At 51.8% G+C, this 19,433-nt stretch overlaps 3 protein-coding genes across 5 annotated transcripts in view; all 3 read right to left on the reverse strand.

Annotated features, from left to right (window-relative positions):
• The window catches only part of TNXB (tenascin XB), a 67,563-nt gene extending 63,654 nt beyond the window's left edge, over positions 1-3,909 (reverse strand). Inside the window, exon 1 of the mRNA XM_025382328.1 lies at positions 3,570-3,909. The gene's annotated coding sequence lies outside the window, so the exon portion shown is untranslated. The remainder of the gene's footprint in view (positions 1-3,569) is intronic.
• On the reverse strand, positions 3,840-16,478 carry ATF6B (activating transcription factor 6 beta). 3 transcript variants are annotated; one of them, XM_025381584.1, is made up of 18 exons: positions 16,371-16,478; positions 15,916-15,995; positions 15,687-15,765; positions 15,349-15,440; positions 14,372-14,507; positions 9,832-9,917; positions 9,558-9,693; positions 9,340-9,471; positions 8,709-8,842; positions 7,842-8,027; positions 7,661-7,752; positions 6,423-6,602; positions 6,160-6,267; positions 5,898-5,979; positions 5,612-5,682; positions 5,279-5,390; positions 5,055-5,139; positions 3,840-4,537 (listed from the first exon to the last, which is right to left on the reverse strand). In XM_025381584.1, the coding sequence occupies exons 1-18, from the start codon at positions 16,474-16,476 to the stop codon at positions 4,308-4,310; spliced, it is 2,127 nt and encodes a 708-aa protein (XP_025237369.1). In that variant the 5' UTR covers positions 16,477-16,478; the 3' UTR covers positions 3,840-4,307. The 3 variants fall into 3 exon arrangements, with proteins under 3 accessions (XP_025237369.1, XP_025237368.1, XP_025237367.1); XM_025381583.1 differs by having other exon boundaries at positions 5,612-5,679; positions 16,362-16,477; XM_025381582.1 differs by having other exon boundaries at positions 16,362-16,477.
• A 471-nt stretch (positions 16,479-16,949) lies between these two features.
• FKBPL (FK506 binding protein like) lies at positions 16,950-18,579 on the reverse strand. Its single transcript, XM_025382957.1, has 2 exons — positions 18,338-18,579; positions 16,950-18,097 (listed from the first exon to the last, which is right to left on the reverse strand). Exon 2 carries the CDS (start codon positions 18,021-18,023, stop codon positions 16,974-16,976), a length of 1,050 nt encoding a protein of 349 aa, XP_025238742.1. The 5' UTR covers positions 18,024-18,097; positions 18,338-18,579; the 3' UTR covers positions 16,950-16,973.
• Positions 18,580-19,433: the final 854 nt, after the last annotated feature.

The raw sequence follows: 19,433 nt of genomic DNA on the forward strand, positions 1-19,433 counted from the left end.
TTTGGTTCACCCTTTGGTTTCCAGGCTCATGGAGAAGCTCATGTCTTACATGTTCACATTTTGTAAGAAAAGCACCAAGCCTTGCATAGTGTAGGTGACCAATAAATGCAAGTCAACACTGAAATGTGAAAGGACTGGGAGAGAGGAGGGGGAAAGACTAATGAGCCCAGGCGTGAAGGCAGGGAAGCCCAGTGGTCAGAGCTGGGGTTGGCTTCACTGAGGTGTCCTGGGTGGTGGGTAGAAAGGTCAGTGTTGTTGAGAACCGTCCACAAGCTCCGGTTGTTCTCTGTATCCTCAGTCCCTGTGTCTTCAGCTCTGAGCCTCCTTCCTTGAATGATCCTCCAAGTTTCTGTCCTGACCTCAGGAGGAAAAGAGATGAAAGACAGAGAAAAGGAAAGGAAAGATAGGGAGGAGAGAAGGCAGACACAGAAGAGTAAGGGCAATTGAGGGCAAGGAGCTGAAGGATGAAGACAGGGGAACAAGAGATGCCAGGGGCGGTAGTCCAAGAAAGCAGTCCCAGAGAGGGGAAAGATAGAAAACACTTGTGCCGGGCTTCCGTTTACAAAACAGTTTCCTACACAGTGCGGGCATTAATCCCACTTTGTGGCTGAGGAAACAGAGGCTCATAGACATTAAGGGTCTTGTTCAAGGGACTAAGTTAGTAGTGGTGAAGGTGGGCCTCACCCAGGTGTTCTGATTCCTAAGCCTGTATTCCCTCTCCTCCCCAAACAACTCCAGGAAAGGAAAGGATTGAAGACTTAGGGAACAAACAAACAAAGTGGCTTCTTTGAAGCACTTGTACAAAGAAGGGTGGAGAATCCAGATTTCTGAAACTTCTTTCTGCATCCAGGTATTGTGTAGATTCAGTTAGAAGAAATGGCATCAGATGGGGAAGGGGGTGGTCAACACTCCATTATTGAGAACTGGGGGTGGGGTGAGGATGGGGAACACAGAATGAAAAGACAGAGCCCAGGATGAAAGATGGGAGAGAACTAAGAGGCTACAGCTGAAAAGGGGGCAAGGGAGTCTCAGAAAGAAGGGTTTGGACCCTTAAAACTTCCTTTGCCTGGAGACATGGGTGTGGGGAGAAGGGAGGAGGAAGGACATTTCTATCTCGTGACAAAAGAAAGTCACACAATTGTTTTGTTCTCTGCTCTGAGGCGGGTGGGCGCCTGTATTTACCACAGGGACCCAGGTCGCTGTGGCAACCACACATCTGGGCCCCGGAATCCAGATGTGCTGTATCCAGAAGCCATAGCAGAACGATGAGACAAACATCAGGCTCCCCAGTGCTGGCCCCCACAGCTGGGAAGAGGACGGAGAACTGGTGTGGGAAGTGAAGGGAGTGGGGGAAGGAAGGAGGAGGAGAGGACCAAAGTGGGGGAAAAGAGAGGAAATAATGGAAAGGGGCAAGAAATGTGGACAAGGGAGCAGAATGGGAAATAGAAAGGGGGCGGCATGAAAAAGGGAGGTGACAAGCACAGGGTCAGCGGCAGCAGCAGATGAAAAGACCAAGAAGAACAAAGGAAAAAGACAGTGAATTAAAAAAAATTTTTTTTTAAATAAGGCCGGCACGGTGACTCATGCCTGCAATCCTAGCACTTTGGGAGGCCGAGATGGGAGGATTGCTTGAGGCCAGGAGTTCAAGACCAGTCTGGGCAACATAGTGAGATCCCACCTCCATTTTTAAATTAAAAAAAAAAAAATTAAGACAGTGAAGCAGTGGATGGGGTGGGGAAGATCCACAAGAAGAAAAAAACAACGATGAATAATGGGTCAAAAAGAGGTCGTGATAACTGCTAATGAGGTAGAGAGCAAAGAAAGGCAGGAAAGAAGTCTAGAAAGAGGAAGGGAGGGATGATGAGGTCAGGGATGAGAGAGAACAAAAGGCGGGATCCTGAGGAAGAAAAGCAGGAGATGGTGGCATAAGGAAAGCAGAACAGAAAGACAAAGCAGGCATAGGGCAGGAGGGGCCAAAGAGGTACGGGAGTGACAGCAGCCTGGCATGCTGAGTGGCCAGAGGAAGAGAGATCCACATGGGCCAGGAGGGCAGCAGCCCAGAGCCTGCCCAGCTTTCACCCCACATCAGGTACCCACCCACCATCCTTCTCAATCCCTCCCACCACCGCACTCCCTCAGCCAAGAGAGGTCTGATGTCTCATCCACACCAAAGTGCCAGCTGTCCCCTGCCACTTAGCAGAGGAGCAGGATGTCCTACCCCAGGGTCCCCCACTGAGATGCCAGCACTTCAAGTACTTTCCCGAACTGGGGGCAAGAAGGAGGAAGAGCAACTGGACAATGAAACAGTGGAACACAGATTGGATAAAAGTGGAAGAGAGAAGCACAACAGAGATGGAGACAGAAAGGGGCAAGGGATGAGGAAAAGGTGTCTCTATTATGGACCAGGCACTGAGGATGTCATCTTTCATCCTGTCATCAACCCTGATTAGGAGGTAGGAACATCCCATCTTACAGAAAAGGAAACTAAGGCTCAGAATGTTTAAGGACATCTACTAATGAAAGACAGGGCAGGGAATCCAGCTCAGGTGATGTGCTTCCAAAATCCTTGTTCTCACTGCACCCCCTCCAGAGATAGGGTGGATAAGGCTCAGGACTCTGGGATAGAAAGCACAGCTGAGAAGCTGGGCTGCCCTCTGGAGGGAGGAAAGGTCTAGTTCCTGGGAGCCCTGGTTCCAGGTTGCCATAGTTACTTGGTCTGTTTTCACCCCAAACACAGTAATGGGTGACGGCAGCGGGAGGGGTGTGAGGGTTGCCTGGCTGGACACATGAGGTTCTTCCTCCCTCCTTCAGGCCTGGGCTATGGGCCAGGCAGCCCCTGTCCAGTCATCTGGGCATTGAGCCCAGACCCAGCTCACACCCTCCAGCTGACCCAGGACACTCCTGCAGGGTCAGGCCTGAGGCACTGCTGGACAGGAGCAGCTGGAGGGGAATTCTCCCAGGTTGGCCTCAGACTCAACCCCTCACTTTGTCCTGCTCCCCTTCTTCCTAATTAGAATGCACAGCCTAGCCGGGCACTTTGCAATGCCGAAGCAGGCAGATCATGAGGTCAGCCTGGCCAATATGGTGAAACCCCATCTCTACTAAAAATACGAAAATTAGCTGGGCGTGGTGGTGGGTGCCTGTAATCCCAGCTACTTGAGAGGCTGGGGCAGAAGAATTGCTTGAACCCAGAAGGCGGAGGTTGTAGTGAGCCGAGATCACGCCACTGCACTCCAGCCTGGGCGAGAGAGTGAGACTCCATCTCAAAAAACAAAAACAAACAAACAAAAATTTAAAAAATAAGAATGCACAGCTTTTTCTGCCTGCCCCACTCTTTTCAGTCTTTCATCTGGACTCTCAAGTCTCAGTCCCCTCCAGTTTAGGGCTTAGAGGATATCCTGCCACATCCCCCTTCCCTTCCAAATATCACCCCTTCTTCACCAAGGCCCCCACTTTCTGGGCTCCGAGCCTCTGGCCCCAGCTCCCATTGTTTGTTTGAGCTGCTCATCCTGGACAGCAAGAGGAGGGGGAGAACCTGCTTGAGAGCAGGAGACCCAGAGGCTGCTCACCCTGAAGGGTGTGGGGGCCCATCTTTCCTGTTGACTCTCATTCCAGGGATGCGTATCCTCTAGTCTGTCCCACCATAGGACATCATTGCTAGACACAGATATACCCCAGACTTGCGGGGGTGGGGCAAGGGGATAACATGCGGTCTGTGATCCTGCACCCACCCCACCTCAGAGCCAGCTATGTCTTCAGTGCTTGATCCTTTGATGCTGGCTCTGGAGAAGCCACTTTCCCCCAGACTCCCCATCACGAGCCAGGAAGGCAGCCACCACTCCTTCAACTCCCTCCAAGTTGTTTATTTAATAATAATAAAAAAGAAATGCACACACATAAACCTGTACTCCCCCCGCCACCCTCCCTTACTCCCAGTAACTAGCTCCAAAATGCAAAAACTTCCCTTGTCCCACCTGGGGACTAAATTCCCACCTCCACTGCCATAACAGAGAAACAAAATAAAGAATATGCAGCAGCCCACCACCCACCCCACAACTGAACCTCACGCAATCCCCTCAAAGAAAGAAGCCGGGACTGGGGGTTCATAGGAATGAGAGGAGCTCTATATTCTGAAAAGGGATGAGAAGAGAGGTGAATACCCCCACCTCAAATAAGTGCTTAACCCCCATACCTGGTCTTTCCTTTACCGATTACCCCAAGCCTGGGGATCAGGGAAATTTGAAACAGTCCCACCTGGCCACCCGGTACCCCCTCCTCCCGTTCTAAGTCAGTGTGAATGGCAGAGGTCAGGGATGATTGAGGTAGAGGGGCTGGTGGGAGGCCTGATGGGCCTGGCTGGCTGCAGAGGCTGGCAAGGGGCCACCTGTGGCATTGCCTGGGGTTGGGGATGGCTGTTTTCGGAGCGAGGGGGGCACCGTGGAGGTCTTGATGTGAATCACCCTGGTGTCCATGACCTCACACTCGATCTGCATCATCTCCTCATAGTCCCCCGGGGCCCCACGGCCTGACAGGGTCTCTGTGAGAAGGGGAGAGTTAAGGAAGAGGAGACGGGGAGGCAAACAGGGATTGGAGGGAGGAGGGGAGGAGGTCGGAAAAGTAGAGGTGTGCAGAGAGGAAAGGAAAGGGCAATAGTGAGGAGGCAGATCCATAGTGGGAGTTAAACAGGATGGCAGGGACACAGTTTGGTGCAGGGACAAGGAGAGGGGTAGGAAAAGAAAAGGGCATTGATGAGTGTGGGGTTACACAGGAGAGGACATCAAGAGAAAAAAGGAAGTGAGAGTCTAGCAGGTTCCCCGCCCACCTGCCTCTGCCCAGTCATCTACCCAAGCACCTTCACCAGGGAAGGACCCTCACCCTCATCTCCCTCCCAAAGTCTCCTGCATGGTGCTCTTCCCTCCACCCACTTCCTGCTGCTTCTCACCTGTGGATCCAGCAGCTCTCTGGATGCCCTGCTCCTCTCCCCCTTCCCCCTCAGCTCCCAGGCTGGATCTCCCTGTTGGAACTGCCCCCATACCCAGCAGGGAAAGAGTTACCATTGGGGGCCATGGCCGGCATCACCAGGGACATCTTGGGCCGGGAGGTCTTGTTGTGGCTGATGGCTGGGAGCAGCAGGTGGTCCTGGAGAACAGAGGGGCCAGGCCGGAAGGGTGGAGGCAAAGATGCCAACAGGCTCCCCAGCTCTACTCTACATCCCCCCACTGAAGACAGACTGCTGGGAACCTGGGGTGACAGAGATGTGAGGGCAAGAGAAACTCACTCTTCGGAAAGAGACAACATAAAATGTGTCTTCCCGTCGGTCAATTGCATCCAAGAACGCTGGCTGCGAACGGTCTGGGTGGCGATATAGCTGCAGCTGGCCCACAGAATCCCTAGGCAGGTGGGGAAATAGGATTTGAGGGGAACTAAGCCCAATGCTCAGTTTCTACCAGGGAAGGGGGCAGGATGAGAGAAAAAGACAGGAGACCCTGAGTGGAGGAGGGAGGTATAATTCCACTGGTGACAGTAATGACAGGCACAGGACAGCTACTGGGGGTACAGTTCTTGAGAGTGGAATTTCACTTAATAAGTAAGCACCCCACCCCACACTCACCTTTCCGGGGGTCCAGGGGGTTGGATGGGGACTGCCTTAACTGGAGGTGACTTCTTCCGTGGCTGAGACTTCTGGAAGGAGAAGTATCTAAGGATTTGGAGAGGGTAAAGGGAAAAGGGAAAGAGACAAACGGCCCCTGGAAGCTAATGCCACCTCCCACTCAATCCTCCACTTCCTTCAAACGATCCCTCAAACTTCCACAGCGAGATGCCCACTAGGAATCCCCAGACGAGGCCTTCAGCCCTTGTCTTCAAGTGGCCTTCCTTGAACCAGCCACCCGCCCTACCTGTCTCTCCTGGGCCCTCTGAGGGATCTTCCGCCCGCCTCTCTGGTGGCGCTGGACCCAGCCACTCAGCTCGTCAGCAAGCCTGGGCAAATGGAGGAGGCTCAGGACCTCCATGCCAGGCCAAGATTCCCACCCTCCTTGCCCACCCACAGGAGTGAGGAGAGGGCAGGGAGCGCTGGCGCTTTAGTACACAGACCAGTCAGGCTGATTGCACAGGGCCTTGGGAGGCCGGGGGAGGATGCCCCAGGGATGAATCCCACACCTCAGGGACTCGGTGCGGTTGAAGTGCCGGCAATCAGAGGAGAGGAAGAGCTGGTCTAGGTCTCTTAGTAGTAGCTCCTTGGCGCCCCCAGGGAAGGTTGTCAGGTTCCTGGAGTGAAGTAGGAAGGAGACCACACTTGGAGACTGCCCAGCACTCCCACAACAAAGAAGGCGATGAAAGTTTTGGGTTCCCCTCACCGAAAGCGGGGAGAAGACCAACTCATACCCTCAAAGGAGAGGGGGGTTCTCTCTCTCTCTCCTCACCTGAAACTGGGCTGGTCTGTGGGGCTGGGCTGGGGCTCTTCAGGGCTCTGGGAGGACCCCTGGAGAGGTTCAACTCCATGAACTGGCTCTTGCTCTGAGAACCCCAGCAAGTGTCTCCGGGGTCGAGGCTCCCCCTTGTTCATCCGAGGAGAGACAGGAGCTGAAGGAGGCTCACTGATGCTGTGGATAAAGAGGGATGGAGCACAATGAAGAATTTCAGCTGTATCAAGTGTCTAGTTAAGAATAAGGGCTCCGGCCGGGCGCGGTGGCTCAAGCCTGTAATCCCAGCACTTTGGGAGGCCGAGACGGGTGGATCACGAGGTCAGAAGATCGAGACCATCCTGGCGAACACGGTGAAACCCCGTCTCTACTAAAAAATACAAAAAACTAGCCGGGCGAGATGGCGGGCGCCTGTAGTCCCAGTTACTTGGGAGGCTGAGGCAGGAGAATGGCGTAAACCCGGGAGGCGGAGCTTGCAGTGAGCTGAGATCCGGCCACTGCACTCCAGCCCGGGCGACAGAGCGAGACTCCGTCTCAAAAAAAAAAAAAAAAAAAAAAGAATAAGGGCTCCGCAGATGGACTGCTTGAGTTGCAATCTGTTACACAGGCCTCAGTCTGCCTCTGTAAGATGGGAATAAGGATGGTCCCTACATACGAAAAAGAAAGTGCATCACCTAGAGCCTAGAACTCAGTAAGCATTTAATAGTCACTATTTCTACCAACATTATCACCATCATCTACTCTCCACTGGAAAAATAATGGAGCAGGAGGCTGGGCAAGGTGGCTCACGCCTATAATCCTAGCACTTTGGGAGGCCGAGGCGGGTGGATTGCCTGAGCTCAGAAGTTCGAGACCAGCCTAGGTAACAATGGTGAAACCCTGTCTCTACTAAAAAGATACAAAAAATTAGCTGGGCATGGTGGTGTGCGTCTGTAGTCCCAGCTACTCGGGAGGCTGAGGCAGGAGAATCGCTAGAACCCAGGAAGCAGAGGTTGCAGTGAGCCGAGATCGCACCACTGCACTCCAGCCTGGGCAACAGAGCGAGGCTCCGTCTCCAAAAAAAAAAAAAAGAAAAGTAATGGAGCAGGAAGGGGCTGACCAGACACATCATCGGTGCCAAGGACACCAGAACCATTTGTGTATAAGCATAAGGAAATGGCCTGGGCCAAAGCAGGCAGCTAGGAGGCTGTAAGGTGGGCTCCACATGGAAGGTTCTAGTGAAGCAAGGAAGGTCTCACCTGACGGGTCCAAAGTTGAAGGCAATGAAGAGAAGGAAGACCATGATGCAGACCACCTTCCTGTTTCCAGACCCTAACTTGAGCTCGCTGTTCTAAGGCACAAAGAAAGAGACAACAAAAAGGGGACTCATTCCAAGGAGGCTGTATTCCTGTTGGTCTCCCAGGGACAGACTGGTCTTACTTCAGCCAGCAGGGCCTCCAGCCGCCGCCGGAGGGCAGCATTCTCCCGGCGGAGCTGCTGGTTGTCAGCCAGCACTGCCTGCAGCCGAGCCTCCAGCCCCTGCAGGTACTCTTTCTTCTTTCTCCGGGACTGGCAGGCTGACTCCCGGTTCTTGATCATTCGCTGCTGCCGCTTCAGCAGCTTTGCCTAGGCACCCGAAAGGTCAAAAAATAATGACAGATGAATTGGCAGAGGGGGACTATGCTCCCAAACCCCAGGGAATGATTTACCCAAAGCTCACACGGCCACTCCCCTGCCTTCCTGACCCACCTACACAGCCAGAGAGGTTTTTCCTCTCTACTCAGACATTCTAGGGAAGGGGCCCTTCTCTCAAACATGCCCTGCTACTGCTTCTTAGAGGTGGGAAAGGTTACAGTGCAGGAAGAACTTTCTCCATGCTGGTGGAAACTCTTTCCTTGGTAAGTCTTTCTTCCTGTCAACCCACATTTGTAGGGTTCAAAGTTTAACCTTGTTATACCACTTATACAGTCCACCTGATTTTCCCCCAGGAGGCAGCCTCCCTCCCCAGCTATGGCCACGACCGTAGTCGTATCGTACAGTATGACTTCCTTGCCTTTAATTTATGGAGACCAACCCCATTTCTCCATCTGCAGTGACAGCAAACCTAAAGCACCCTAAAACTACCTGGAGTTGATATTCACATAGAAACAGAAGTCCACTCGGACCCCCAGAATGATCTAATGGGTCTGCTTCCTCACTTTTTGCTCCTAGGTCTCAACTCCCTCCTCATCCCACAGTTCTCTCCATGACAGACTTCCCTCTTCCCTTCCCATCACTCGCCCTACTCCTCTCCTCCCCAACACTTACATCCACTTCAGGCGGGCAGGAGTTTCCAGGCATAGGAGCAGGAACGATGCTCTTCCTCTCAGGCCGTGGTAGAGAGGCAGCAGGCCCTTCAGGCTGGACTCGAATAGCACCCTGGATGAGGACAACTGGGGATACTGGGGCAAGTGAGCAGAGGAGGTCAGAGGGTTGTGCGCTAGGTGGGGTCCTTGTGTCCACACCCACACCAGAGCACCCAAGGATTGGGAGCCTCAGTGGTTGCAAGCTCCCTGACAAGGTCAATGCAGCCCGCCTCCTTTTCTCCTTCTTTAATTATTTTATTTTCTTTTATCTTTTTTTTTTTTTTTTTTTTTGAGGCGAAGTCTCGCTTTGTCTCCCAGGCTGGAGTGCAGTGGCATGATCTTGGCTCACTGCAACCTCCACCTCCTGGGTTCAAGTGATTCTCCTGCCTCAACCTCCTGAGTAGCTGAGATTACAGGCGACTGCCACCACTCCCCACTAATTTTTGTATTTTTAGTAGAGGCAAGGTTTCACCATGTTGGCCAGGCTGGTCTTAAACTTCTGACCTCAGGTGATGCGCCTGCCTCAGCCTCCCAAAGTGCTGGGATTACCGGTGTGAGCTACCACGCCCGGCCCTTTTCTTCTTTTTCAGTACCTGGGGGTGGCTGGACGAGGGGCTGCAGAAGGACGGTGGTGCTGGGAGGCACAGCTCTGGGTGGCATTGGGACAGTGGTTAGCACCACAGGTTTGGGCTGCAGTGGCGGCTTCCGGATGGGCAGGGCTTTCCCTGAAGGAAGGTGAGAGAAAAAAACAAGAAATGTCAGGACCACAGGCCTCTCACTAGGGATTCCAAGTGTCAGGAGACCCCATTACCTGAGGACCCATCAGGGGATGGGCCCATGCTGATCTGGACAGCTCCAAGTGAGGGGGCTGGGACATCCCATAGGAGGCACCCTGAAGGGGATAGGGACTCTGTCTTCACTTCCAGGACCTCCTCTCCTATAAAAGCCTATGTGGGGCATTCCAGAGATACGTTAGTCAGGAGGAGTGTCAAGGAGAAGGAGCTGAAGAAGAGAAAGCTCTCATACCTCTAGGTCAGGAGGAACTCACTGGAGCACCTGGAGGGAGGAAGGAAGTTGGTGCTCACCTGGCTGGAGGAGTCGGCTGAGAGCAGGGAGGCCTCAGAGTTGATGGAAGAACATGGAGAGACAGGTTCTATCTTGGTCTGGACATCTGTGGGAAGCAGGATGAGGCAAAAGCTGGATATCATGTAAACACTGAAGGGTTAAGAGGGTTAAGATGAGAGGCTGGGCGCAGTGGCTCACACCTGTAATCCCAGCACTCTGGGAGGCCAAGGCGGGCAGATCACCTGAGGTCGGAAGTTCGAGACCAGCCTGACCAACATGGAGAAACCCCATCTCTACTAAAAATACAAAATTAGTCAGGCATGGTGGCACATCCCTGTCATCCCAGACACTCAGGAGACTGAGGCAGGAGAATCGCTTGAACCTGGGAGGTAGAGGTTGCGGTGGGCTGAGATCGTGCCATTGCACTCCAGCCTGGGCAAGAAGAGCAAAACTCCGTCTCAAAAAAATAAAAAAGAGCGTTAAGATGGGGAAATGGGTCCTTTCTCTTTGAACCTGAAAATAAAACTCTTCTGGCCCTAGACTGCAGGCAATCCAGGAGGGGAAGTCACAGAGCTGCTCACCCGCTGGCTCTCCACACCACTTCGCCTAGTGCTTCCCTTTCTCCTTCAGGGGCTCCTCTAATTTTTCTCATCCTGGCTCCATGTTCCTCAAGGCTGTTCTTGCCCTTCTGCTTTTCCCTCTTTCTTGTTCACAGAACTTGTCTATTCACATAGAATAGGCCTGAGCAGTGGAAGGTGCAGGGGGTCTCCAGCATTTACATGGCCCAAATTCTGATCTTGCTGGATTTCCACCTTATCCTGGCCCAATGCATCTCCATGCTGACAACTGCCAAGTCTGCATCTCCCCCTGGCTACTCACCTGCACCAGATTCTGACTTCCAAGCTGCCTGCTGGTCCCTTCCATTCTCACGCCTCAACAGTCACCCAAATCTAACCGGCCATAAATGAGGCTTCCTGATTGCCCTGTCACACAAGTTTTCCTCCTAGGCACCAAACAGCAAAGCCTCAGTCATCTCTGAGCCTTCACGGCCTCCATTAAATCTGCCTTTACGACTTGTTGATCACTCCATGAAAGAAAATGCTAGGCCCCATGTTGGTGAAATAAAATCCTTCTGAGGGCCAGATTCAGCCCACAGGTCAACAGTCCACCACTACCTCTGGTCCATACTGTTCACTTTGGTACTTAATTATATAACCACTAAGATTGCTTTTTAAAACTTCAATGTACATTTTTGAATAGATAATACGGTCATGATACAAATCCAAAGGAATAAAGGAAAATTAAGTGGAAAAAAAAAAATCTTCCCTTCCCTGTCCTCCAGCCACTCAGATTCCCTGCACAGAGGTAACCACTATCAGAACTATTTAACCATGGTTGGGCAAGGTGGCACACGCCTGTAATCTCAGCACTTTGGGAGGCTGACAGCCAACGCAAGTGGATCGCTTGAAGCCAGGAATTCGACACCAGCCTGAACAACATGGCAAAACCGTCTCTACCAAAAATACCAAAAAAATAGCCAGGCCTGGTGGCGCGTGCCTGTAGTCCTAGCTACTAGGGGAGCTGAGGCAGGAAAATCACTTAAACCCAGAAAACGGAGGTTGCAGTGAGTGGAGATCACGCCACTATACTCCGGCCTGGGTGACAGGGCAAGACTTTGTCTCAAAAAAAAAAAAAAAAAAGGGTAACTATTTAACCATGATGTATTATAACCCTCACAAAACTCCCCAAAAGTAAGAACTATATCTCATGTCCATTGAGGGTAAAGTACAGGCCCTCAAAAAATACCTAAGTATGGAGGAGAATCTGACTCTAATAACACTATCTGATGCAAAGCCACCAACAATCTTTTTGCTGCTAACGGCAGTGGGCGATCTCGGCTCACTGCAAGCTCTGTCTCCCAGGTTTACGCCATTCTCCTGCCTCACCCTCCCAAGTAGCTGAGACTACAGGTGCCCGCCACCACGCCCGGCTAATTTTTTATATTTTTAGTAGAGACGGGGCTTCACTGTGTTAGCCAGGATGATCTCAATATCCTGATCTCGTGATCCACCCACCTCAGCCTCCCAAAGTGCTGGGATTACAGGCATAAGCCACCGCGCCCGGCCTGCTAACAGTATTTCAATCCTTATTTTGTGTGTCTTCTTTATGACATTTATTAATCTGCTGGATATAATCTGTTTGTCCTTCCAAATCCACTCTCCATCTCTCCCTGCTGTGCTCTGAGATCCAGGAAGAACCTGAATGGACTGCATAAGTGGGCTCCCTGGTTGGAGTTCAGCTGGTGAGAGATGGTGCCAGGAGATCCAGAAGGTACTTTGAAATCAACAATCAACATGTCTACTGGGCATGGTGGCTTATGCCTGTAATCCCAGCACTTTGGGAGGCCAAGGTGGGCGGATCACTTGAAGTCGGGAATTCAAGACCAGTCTAACATGGAGAAACCCTGTCTCTACTAAAAATACAAAATTAGCTGGGCGTAGTAGAGTATGCCTGTAATCCCAGCTACTCAGGAGGCTGAGGCAGGAGAATCACTTGAACCTGGGAGGCAGAGGTTACGGTGAGCCGAGATCACACTATTGCACTCCAGCCTGGGCAACAAGAGTGAAGCTCCATATCAAAAAAAAAAAAAAAAAAAATCAACATGTCCAATGCTGAATTCATCATCTTCCCTGACCAGAAAGCCCCTGCTTTTGCAGTCTCCATCCAGTGAACAGTAACATCACCCACCCACAGCCATCCTAGCCACAAACCTCTTTGACTCCTCTCCCCAATGTCCAGGGGGTCACCACAACTCATCTGTTCCACTTCATTCTTTCTCAAGTCTGCTTTCTTCACGACGTCCGAATATCTTACTTGATTAACTGCATAAGCCTCTTCCTTGGTTCTCTTGCCTCCAGCCCTGCCTCTCTGCAACCCATTCTGTACTTTGCCACTAGAATCATCTTCCTAATCATATTGCTTCCCTGCTTAATTCTTCAAAGGCCCCCACGTATCCACAGGATAAAAGCTAAGAGCCCCTTAGCAGGCCCCTCCTGGCCCTGTAGCCTCTGCAGTTCCACATCACTCCCCAAATCCTTCTTATGCCCACTCTGAAGAAATGTAGGCTCCTCACACACAAGTCAACGTCCACACTGTCCTCCTGGCTAATTTCCACGTGTCCTTCAAAACTCTCAAGAAACCCTTCTTCCAGGAGCATGCCCCAGATTCAGCCCCAATGTGGATGAAATGGACCCTTACGAGCTTTCATGGTACCCTCTAATGATGTCTTTCTTTTTTTTTTTTTGAGACAGAGTCTTGCTCTTTTGCCCAGACTGTAGTGCAGTGGTGCGATCTTGGCTCACTGCAAGCTCCGCCTCCCATGTTCACGCCATTCTCCTGCCTCAGCCTCCCGAGTAGCTGGGACTACAGGTGCCCACCACCACACCCGGCTAATTTTTTGTATTTTTAGTAGAGATAGGGTTTCACCATGTTAGCCAGGATGGCCTCAATCTCCTGACCTCATGATCCGCCCGCCTCAGCCTCCCAAAGTGCTGGGATTACAGGCGTGAGCTACTGCGCCTCTACTGATTTCTATCCTAGAACGACCACACCTGTATTGACTGGTACTTGTCTTTCTCCCATTACTAAATCACAGGTTTGAAAGTCAGCATGGTGGTCAGGTCTTGTTCATCTTTGCATGCCCAAGACTCTGCTCAGTATCTGGCATGGAGTAGGTACTTAATAAATATTTCTTTTTTAAAATGATTATACCTCAGATATGATCACATCAATAAACATTTACTAAAGAAACAGCTACGAGTAAATAAACTTGAGAACACTTTAAAAACAGAATAATGTTAATTGTAGAATCTAGTTTAGTATATGGTGTTCTAGCCTTTCCGTATGTTTAAAAATGTTTATGGGCTGGGCGCGATGGCTCACGCCTGTAATGCCAGCACTTTGGGAGGCCGAGGTGGGCGAATCGTGAGTTCAGGAGTTCAAGACCAGCCTGGCCAACATGGTGAAACCCCATCTCTACTAAAAATACAAAAAATTAGCTGGGCGTGGTGGTGGGCGCCTATAATCCCAGCTACTTGGGAGGCTGAGACAGGAGAATCACTTGAACCTGGGAGGTGGAGGTTGCAGTGAGCCTAGATCACGCCACTGCACTTCAGCCCGGGCGACAGTGTGAGACCCTGTCTCAACAACAACAAAAATGTTTATAATAAAATGTTGGGTGGAGGGGAATCACACAGATAGATATGCCCTAAACTGCTCACGTTTTTAAAAAGCAAGTTGAATGGCATGACAGAATACTAGAACAAGAAAAAGAGAGAAAAATAATCTCCATCTCCTCAGCACTTCCCTTGCTGCGGTTCCCTGAAATGTTTCCTTTCCTTCCTGCCTTCCCTCCTGGTTTTCTGCCATTTCCCCTCCCGACCTTTTTCTCCCTGTCCTGCTGCCTGCACTTCCCCTCTATCTACACACACACACACACACACACACACACAACACATTCTCCTGTAGTAAAGCCGAGGATTTGAGCCAGGCTGTTATTACCTGAGCAATCATCAGAGGTGGGGACTACGTTGATCTGGACAGTTTCAAATGAGGATGTTGGGTCATCTCCCAGGAGACACAGTGGGGGTGCCAAGGACTCTGTCTTCACATGGAGCACCTCCCCTACCCCAAGAGCCTGGGTGAGAGTTGGTGTGGGGCAGGAGGCAGAAAGAAGGGCAAAAAACACGGGAGATGTTGACAGTAAGAGCAAGAACAAAAAGCTTTAGAAGTTTAGGGCTTACAAGCCATCAATTATTTGACATTCTGGTCTGAATGGTACTGAGCATCTTTCTATCCTGTTCATTCTTTCTACTTTATTTTTGGGAGAATTGATGAAGTCTCATGATTTCAAATATGGCCTTAGAGTGGACAACTTGGGCAAGAACAGTTCCAGAATTCTCAGCAGTTAATAACTCTCTTCTTCCCAGCCCCACATAACTCTTTATATTAAAAAGACCCCAAATCAGGCGTGGTGGCTTATACCTGTAATCCAAGCACTTTGGGATGCCAATTGGGAGGATCACTTGAGCCTAGGAGTTTAAGACCACTCTGGGCAACATAGGAAGACCCCATTTTTACAAACAATAATAAAAAAAATTAGCCAGGCATGGTGGCATGTGTCTGTGGTCTCAGCTACTCCAGAGGCTGAGGCAGGAGGATCATCTGAGCTCAGGAGGACAAGGCTACAGTAAGTCGTGACCATGTCACTACACTGTAGTTTGGGTGACAGAGGGAGGCCCTATCTCAAAAAAAAAAGAAAAAACAAAAAACATCTTCACTGCTAGATAACCAAAAGGGATGTGGAAAATGAGGATATTAAGGAAATGGCAAAGGTAGTGGAGAAGGCCCCCCCACACCTCACACACCTCATGACTCACAGCACACAAATCATTTAAATCATTTCTTTGTCACCCACGGGTGAAGGAAATGAAATAGAGTCCCTGCCACAGAGAGTAGTCGGGATATGGCTCTCTCACCTCGCTGGAGGGCTCTGTGGAGAGATGTGATGACTCGGAGCTGCGGGAGGAGGAAGAGCAGGGAGAAGACGGCTCAGACTTCACCTGAAGATCTGGAGGAAAGGGAGTTAGAAATTATCAGGAAGCAGAGCTTGAGAAGAGTCCAAAAAGTACCCAAGGACATGTCTGTGGGGATTCCCGCACCACAGCAAGGGAGAAGAAACAAAAATTGGGGATTGAAGGAGAGAGGATAGGCACTTACGTAGAGGTGTGAGAATATAGGAAGCTACGTAGTTTCTGGGAAACAGTGGGAAATGAGGGTTTCTGGAAAGCTGAGGGAACCACAAAGTCTACCTTACCTGGCAAGATTGGCAGGAGTTCCCATGGGGGCTCAGGGGGGCTGACATCCATCCCCACGTCCAGGGAGCTGCCGTCAAACTAAATAACGGAGGATATAAGAGGACAGGAGTGTGAGAAAGGGTGAGAAAGTAGGGGTGACTCCAGATGAGCTCTGGCCTGTGAATGAGTCCAGGTTCTGGGCTCACTTTCCACCCACCAAGGGTTAGAGAAAGGCTGGGGACACAATACCGGGACATCCTGCTCGGGGCAACGGAAGAGCTGCGTCTGCTCCTCGGCCACTTCATCTAGGCCAGAATACAAGGTGCTGTCTGCAAGGAATGCTGAGTGTCAGTGGGGTCGTTTGGTGGGCCCAGCCTACAGATCGCACACAAGCCCCCGCCCCATCCCTCATTGGCTCCGCTCGGCCAGACCCACCGCCCGCCCACTTGAAAAGTGATACAACCAGAGGACTTCAGCCCCTCCTTCTCCGACCCCGGAACAACTCGACGTTCCAGCAGGGAGCAGTTCTTCCCCGACTTTTGTATCCCCTTAATGCACGACGATCCCCCTGCTCCGCCCTCCCTCAGATGGCGGATTCCGTATTTGCCCAGACTTCCTCTTTAGGCCTCTGCTTCTTTCCCGCGTGCCTCAGGGACACAGTTTGCCATAGCCCCCTCCCCTCCCCGGGGCCTCACTCTGCAGACCCCAGTCCTCCGGGCTCAGCAGGTTGTCGGCGAAGAAACGCGTCGGGTCGGCAATCTCGCTGAGGAGCATCAGCTCCGCCATCTTTCCCCCCCACCCCCCAACCATGAGACGGTTCCCAAGGCCCGCCTCTCCCCATTACCAACTAATCAGTTGACTCTTTTAAAAAAGGGGGCGTCCCGGAAGCCCTACCGACCAGTAAAAGACCTGGATGCTGAGCACGTGAATCAACAGACGCGGATGGCTGTGTAGGCGGGCCCAATGGGAGCACTGCAGCAGGAAGTAACTTCCAGACAGTGCCAGACCCCCCAAGCGCATGCGCCAAACAGGCTCCAGTGATAAAGAGCCTGGGAGATGTAGTACCCAGTATTAAGGTCCACCATCTCCCCCAGCCACTAAGTTTAGTTTAGACAGCTTCTGTGTGTCTTCGGAGATAGCTAAGTCCCTCAAAAGGGGCGCAGTGGGACCACTGCTACCTCCTCTAGGAAGCCAAAAGCTGAGAATGGGATATGGGCTGAAACCTTCCCTCTGGCCCCCTACCCCCAAATCTCACAGCACAGACGACAATTCACAAGTTCCTGTCTCTTTTAAGGTTTAACTTTTAATCAGCCAAACATCTTGCGCAGACCCTGAGCCAGCCCAGCATCCTGCTTCTTCCCCTGAATGACCACCTTCCCCAGTTCCTCTTGGGCTGCCCGGTTTTTGGGATCTATCGCCAGCACCTTCTTGAGGTCAGCAGTTGCTTTTTCCAGGTTCCCAAGGGCAGCCTGGGCAACCCCCCTTCGGTATAAGGCCTTTAAATGGCCAGGCTCTCGCTCCAACACCCGGTCACAGCTCTGGGCTGCCAACTGAGGCTGCCCTAGCAACAACTGACAGGCAGCCAGATTGGCATGAAGGACAGTTCGTTCTGGAGGGCCAGGTGGGGGTAAAGTCAGCAGCAGCCGAAGAGCCCGTCCATAGCATCGGGCAGCTCCTTCAGCGTTGCCAGCTCGAAATAGTTCTGTGCCCCTTGCACGTTCTTCCCTGGCCAGAGCTTCCTTCTCGCTAGTCTCCAGCTCCCAGGAGTCCCGGCCTTGAGTGAAGGACGCCAGTGTGAGCCTGACAGGAGGTCCAGAGTGCCCAGGCAGCTGAAGCTCTGCTTCTTCACCTTGACACATGGACTCCAAGCATTTCTCTATGAGCTCCCCCCAAGTCTCCTCCCTCCATGGCCCTACGCCCATTGTTAGCTCTGTCCAGCCCTCTGGCGACCCTGATCCGAAAGGAAACCCCAAAGCCAGTACCCGGCAGCAGGAGCCTAGTTTGGGTTTGTCCAAGCCATGGCCACGGATTATGATCTTCTTGACAAAGCTCCCGTCGGGACAGTACCAGAGATCAGAAGCTTGAAGGGCCTGTGGCATCTGACTGGTTGATCCATGAGACTTATGAGAGTCTCCTTCAAGTTCAGCAACCAGTTTTTCAGTTCCTTGAGTATTCTCTAGAATTTGGCTGGCTGGATCTGGGCTTACTCCCAGCTCAAGTGTTTCGGTAGGAGGGTCTCGGGGCTGCTGCCTAATCTGAGTAACTGAATCAAAGTTCTCCCGAAGGTTCTTTTCCCACTGTTGTTGCGGCTGAGAGGTGTCCTTTTCTCCAGTTGTACTGACTGCTGGCGTCTCCATTTGAATGCTTGGTCCCTTCCACCATGAGTGAACAGTTTTGGTCAGAAAGGGATGAATCAGGTTCAGGTCAGCACCTGAAAAGAAAACCAAACAATGCTAATAGCAGGGTTCTTATTTAGACTCCTTTCTCGTCCTTTCCCATTCTTCTGAGACCCAGGCCCCCAGTCCTCAAAGTCCCCAATATTACTTTCCTCCAAAAATCTGCTCGAGCTTCCCCGTTCCACCCATATATAACTTAGAACTATATATTCCACAATTCCCTGCGGTTAAGGTAGCCGCGCCAACTACGGACACCCGGTCGGGTCAATAAGTACCTGCGCGGCCAAAGTGGCTAGCATGGTGACAGGAGGAGCCGGGCCACGGGAATCACCTCTCCTTCCAAAGCTAAATGGTTACTGAATACTGCCCTCGGAGCCTTGCCCCACGCGGAGAGGGCAGCCGGAGAGGGGAGGGGGGCGGGGGTGGGGGGGGCGGAACAACTAGGAAAGATACTGACGACTAACCCTGGAGTTCGCGAGACTCCGAATCTAGTCAATTCCTGGCAGCCAATCGGGAGGAGGGAGGAACTGGTTAGCCCGCCTATTGAACGTGACATCATTTCCTCCGCAACCATGAAGCTCTAGGCCTTAGCAACTGAGCAACTGAACTAGGCCAGAGCAACAGAACTAGGCAGAATCGAACAGAATTTGGCGAGGTCGGGCTGGCCAGGCCAGAATCAAAGTGGGCCAACATGGTGAGACCCTGTCTCTACTAAAAATACAAAAATTAGTAGGTCATGGTGGCGCGCGCCTGTAATCCCAACTACTCAGGAGGCTGAGACAGGAGCATAGCTTGAACTCGGGAGGCAGAAGTTGCAGTGAGCCGAGATCACACCGTTGCACTCCAGCCTGGGCAACAGAGGGAGACTCCAGACTCCGTCTCAAAAAAAAAAAAAAAAAAAGGTGGGCCGGGCGTGGTGGCTCACGCCTGTAATCCCAGCAGTTTGGGAGGCCGAGGCGGGCGGATCACTTGAGGTCAGGAGTTCAAGAACAGCCTGGCCAAAATGGTGAAACCCCGTCTCTACTAAAAATGCAAAAATTAGCCGGGCATGGTGGCGGGCGCCTGTATGCGAGCTACCCGGGTGACTGAGGCAGGAGAATGGCTTACCTGGGAGGCAGAGGTTGCAGTGAGCTGAGATCGCGCCATTGCACTCCAGCCTGGGCGACTGAGACTCTGGGAGGCCGAGGTGGGCGGATCACTAGGTCAGGAGATCGAGACCATCCTGGCCAACATGGTGAAATCTTGTCTCAACTAAAAACACAAAAAATTACCTGGGCGTGGTGGCTTTCACTCGCGTCCGTGTGAAGAGACCACCAAACAGGCTTCGTGGGACCAATAAAGCTTTTTAATCACCTGGGTGCAGGCGGGCTG

This window comes from Theropithecus gelada, chromosome 4 (genome assembly GCF_003255815.1).
Source record: "Theropithecus gelada isolate Dixy chromosome 4, Tgel_1.0, whole genome shotgun sequence".
Taxonomy (NCBI): Eukaryota; Metazoa; Chordata; class Mammalia; order Primates; family Cercopithecidae; genus Theropithecus; species Theropithecus gelada.

Coding starts and splice junctions, on each gene's coding strand:
- ATF6B (XM_025381582.1), bottom strand. CDS start 16,476: ATGGTTGGGGGGTGGGGGGGAAAGATGGCGGAGCTGATGCTCCTCAGC. Junction 15,766..15,915: donor GCCCCGAGCAGGATGTCCCG/GTATTGTGTCCC, acceptor TCCGTTATTTAG/TTTGACGGCAGCTCCCTGGA. Junction 14,508..15,348: donor CCACAGAGCCCTCCAGCGAG/GTGAGAGAGCCA, acceptor ACTCTCACCCAG/GCTCTTGGGGTAGGGGAGGT.
- FKBPL (XM_025382957.1), bottom strand. CDS start 18,023: ATGGAGACGCCAGCAGTCAGTACAACTGGAGAAAAGGACACCTCTCAG.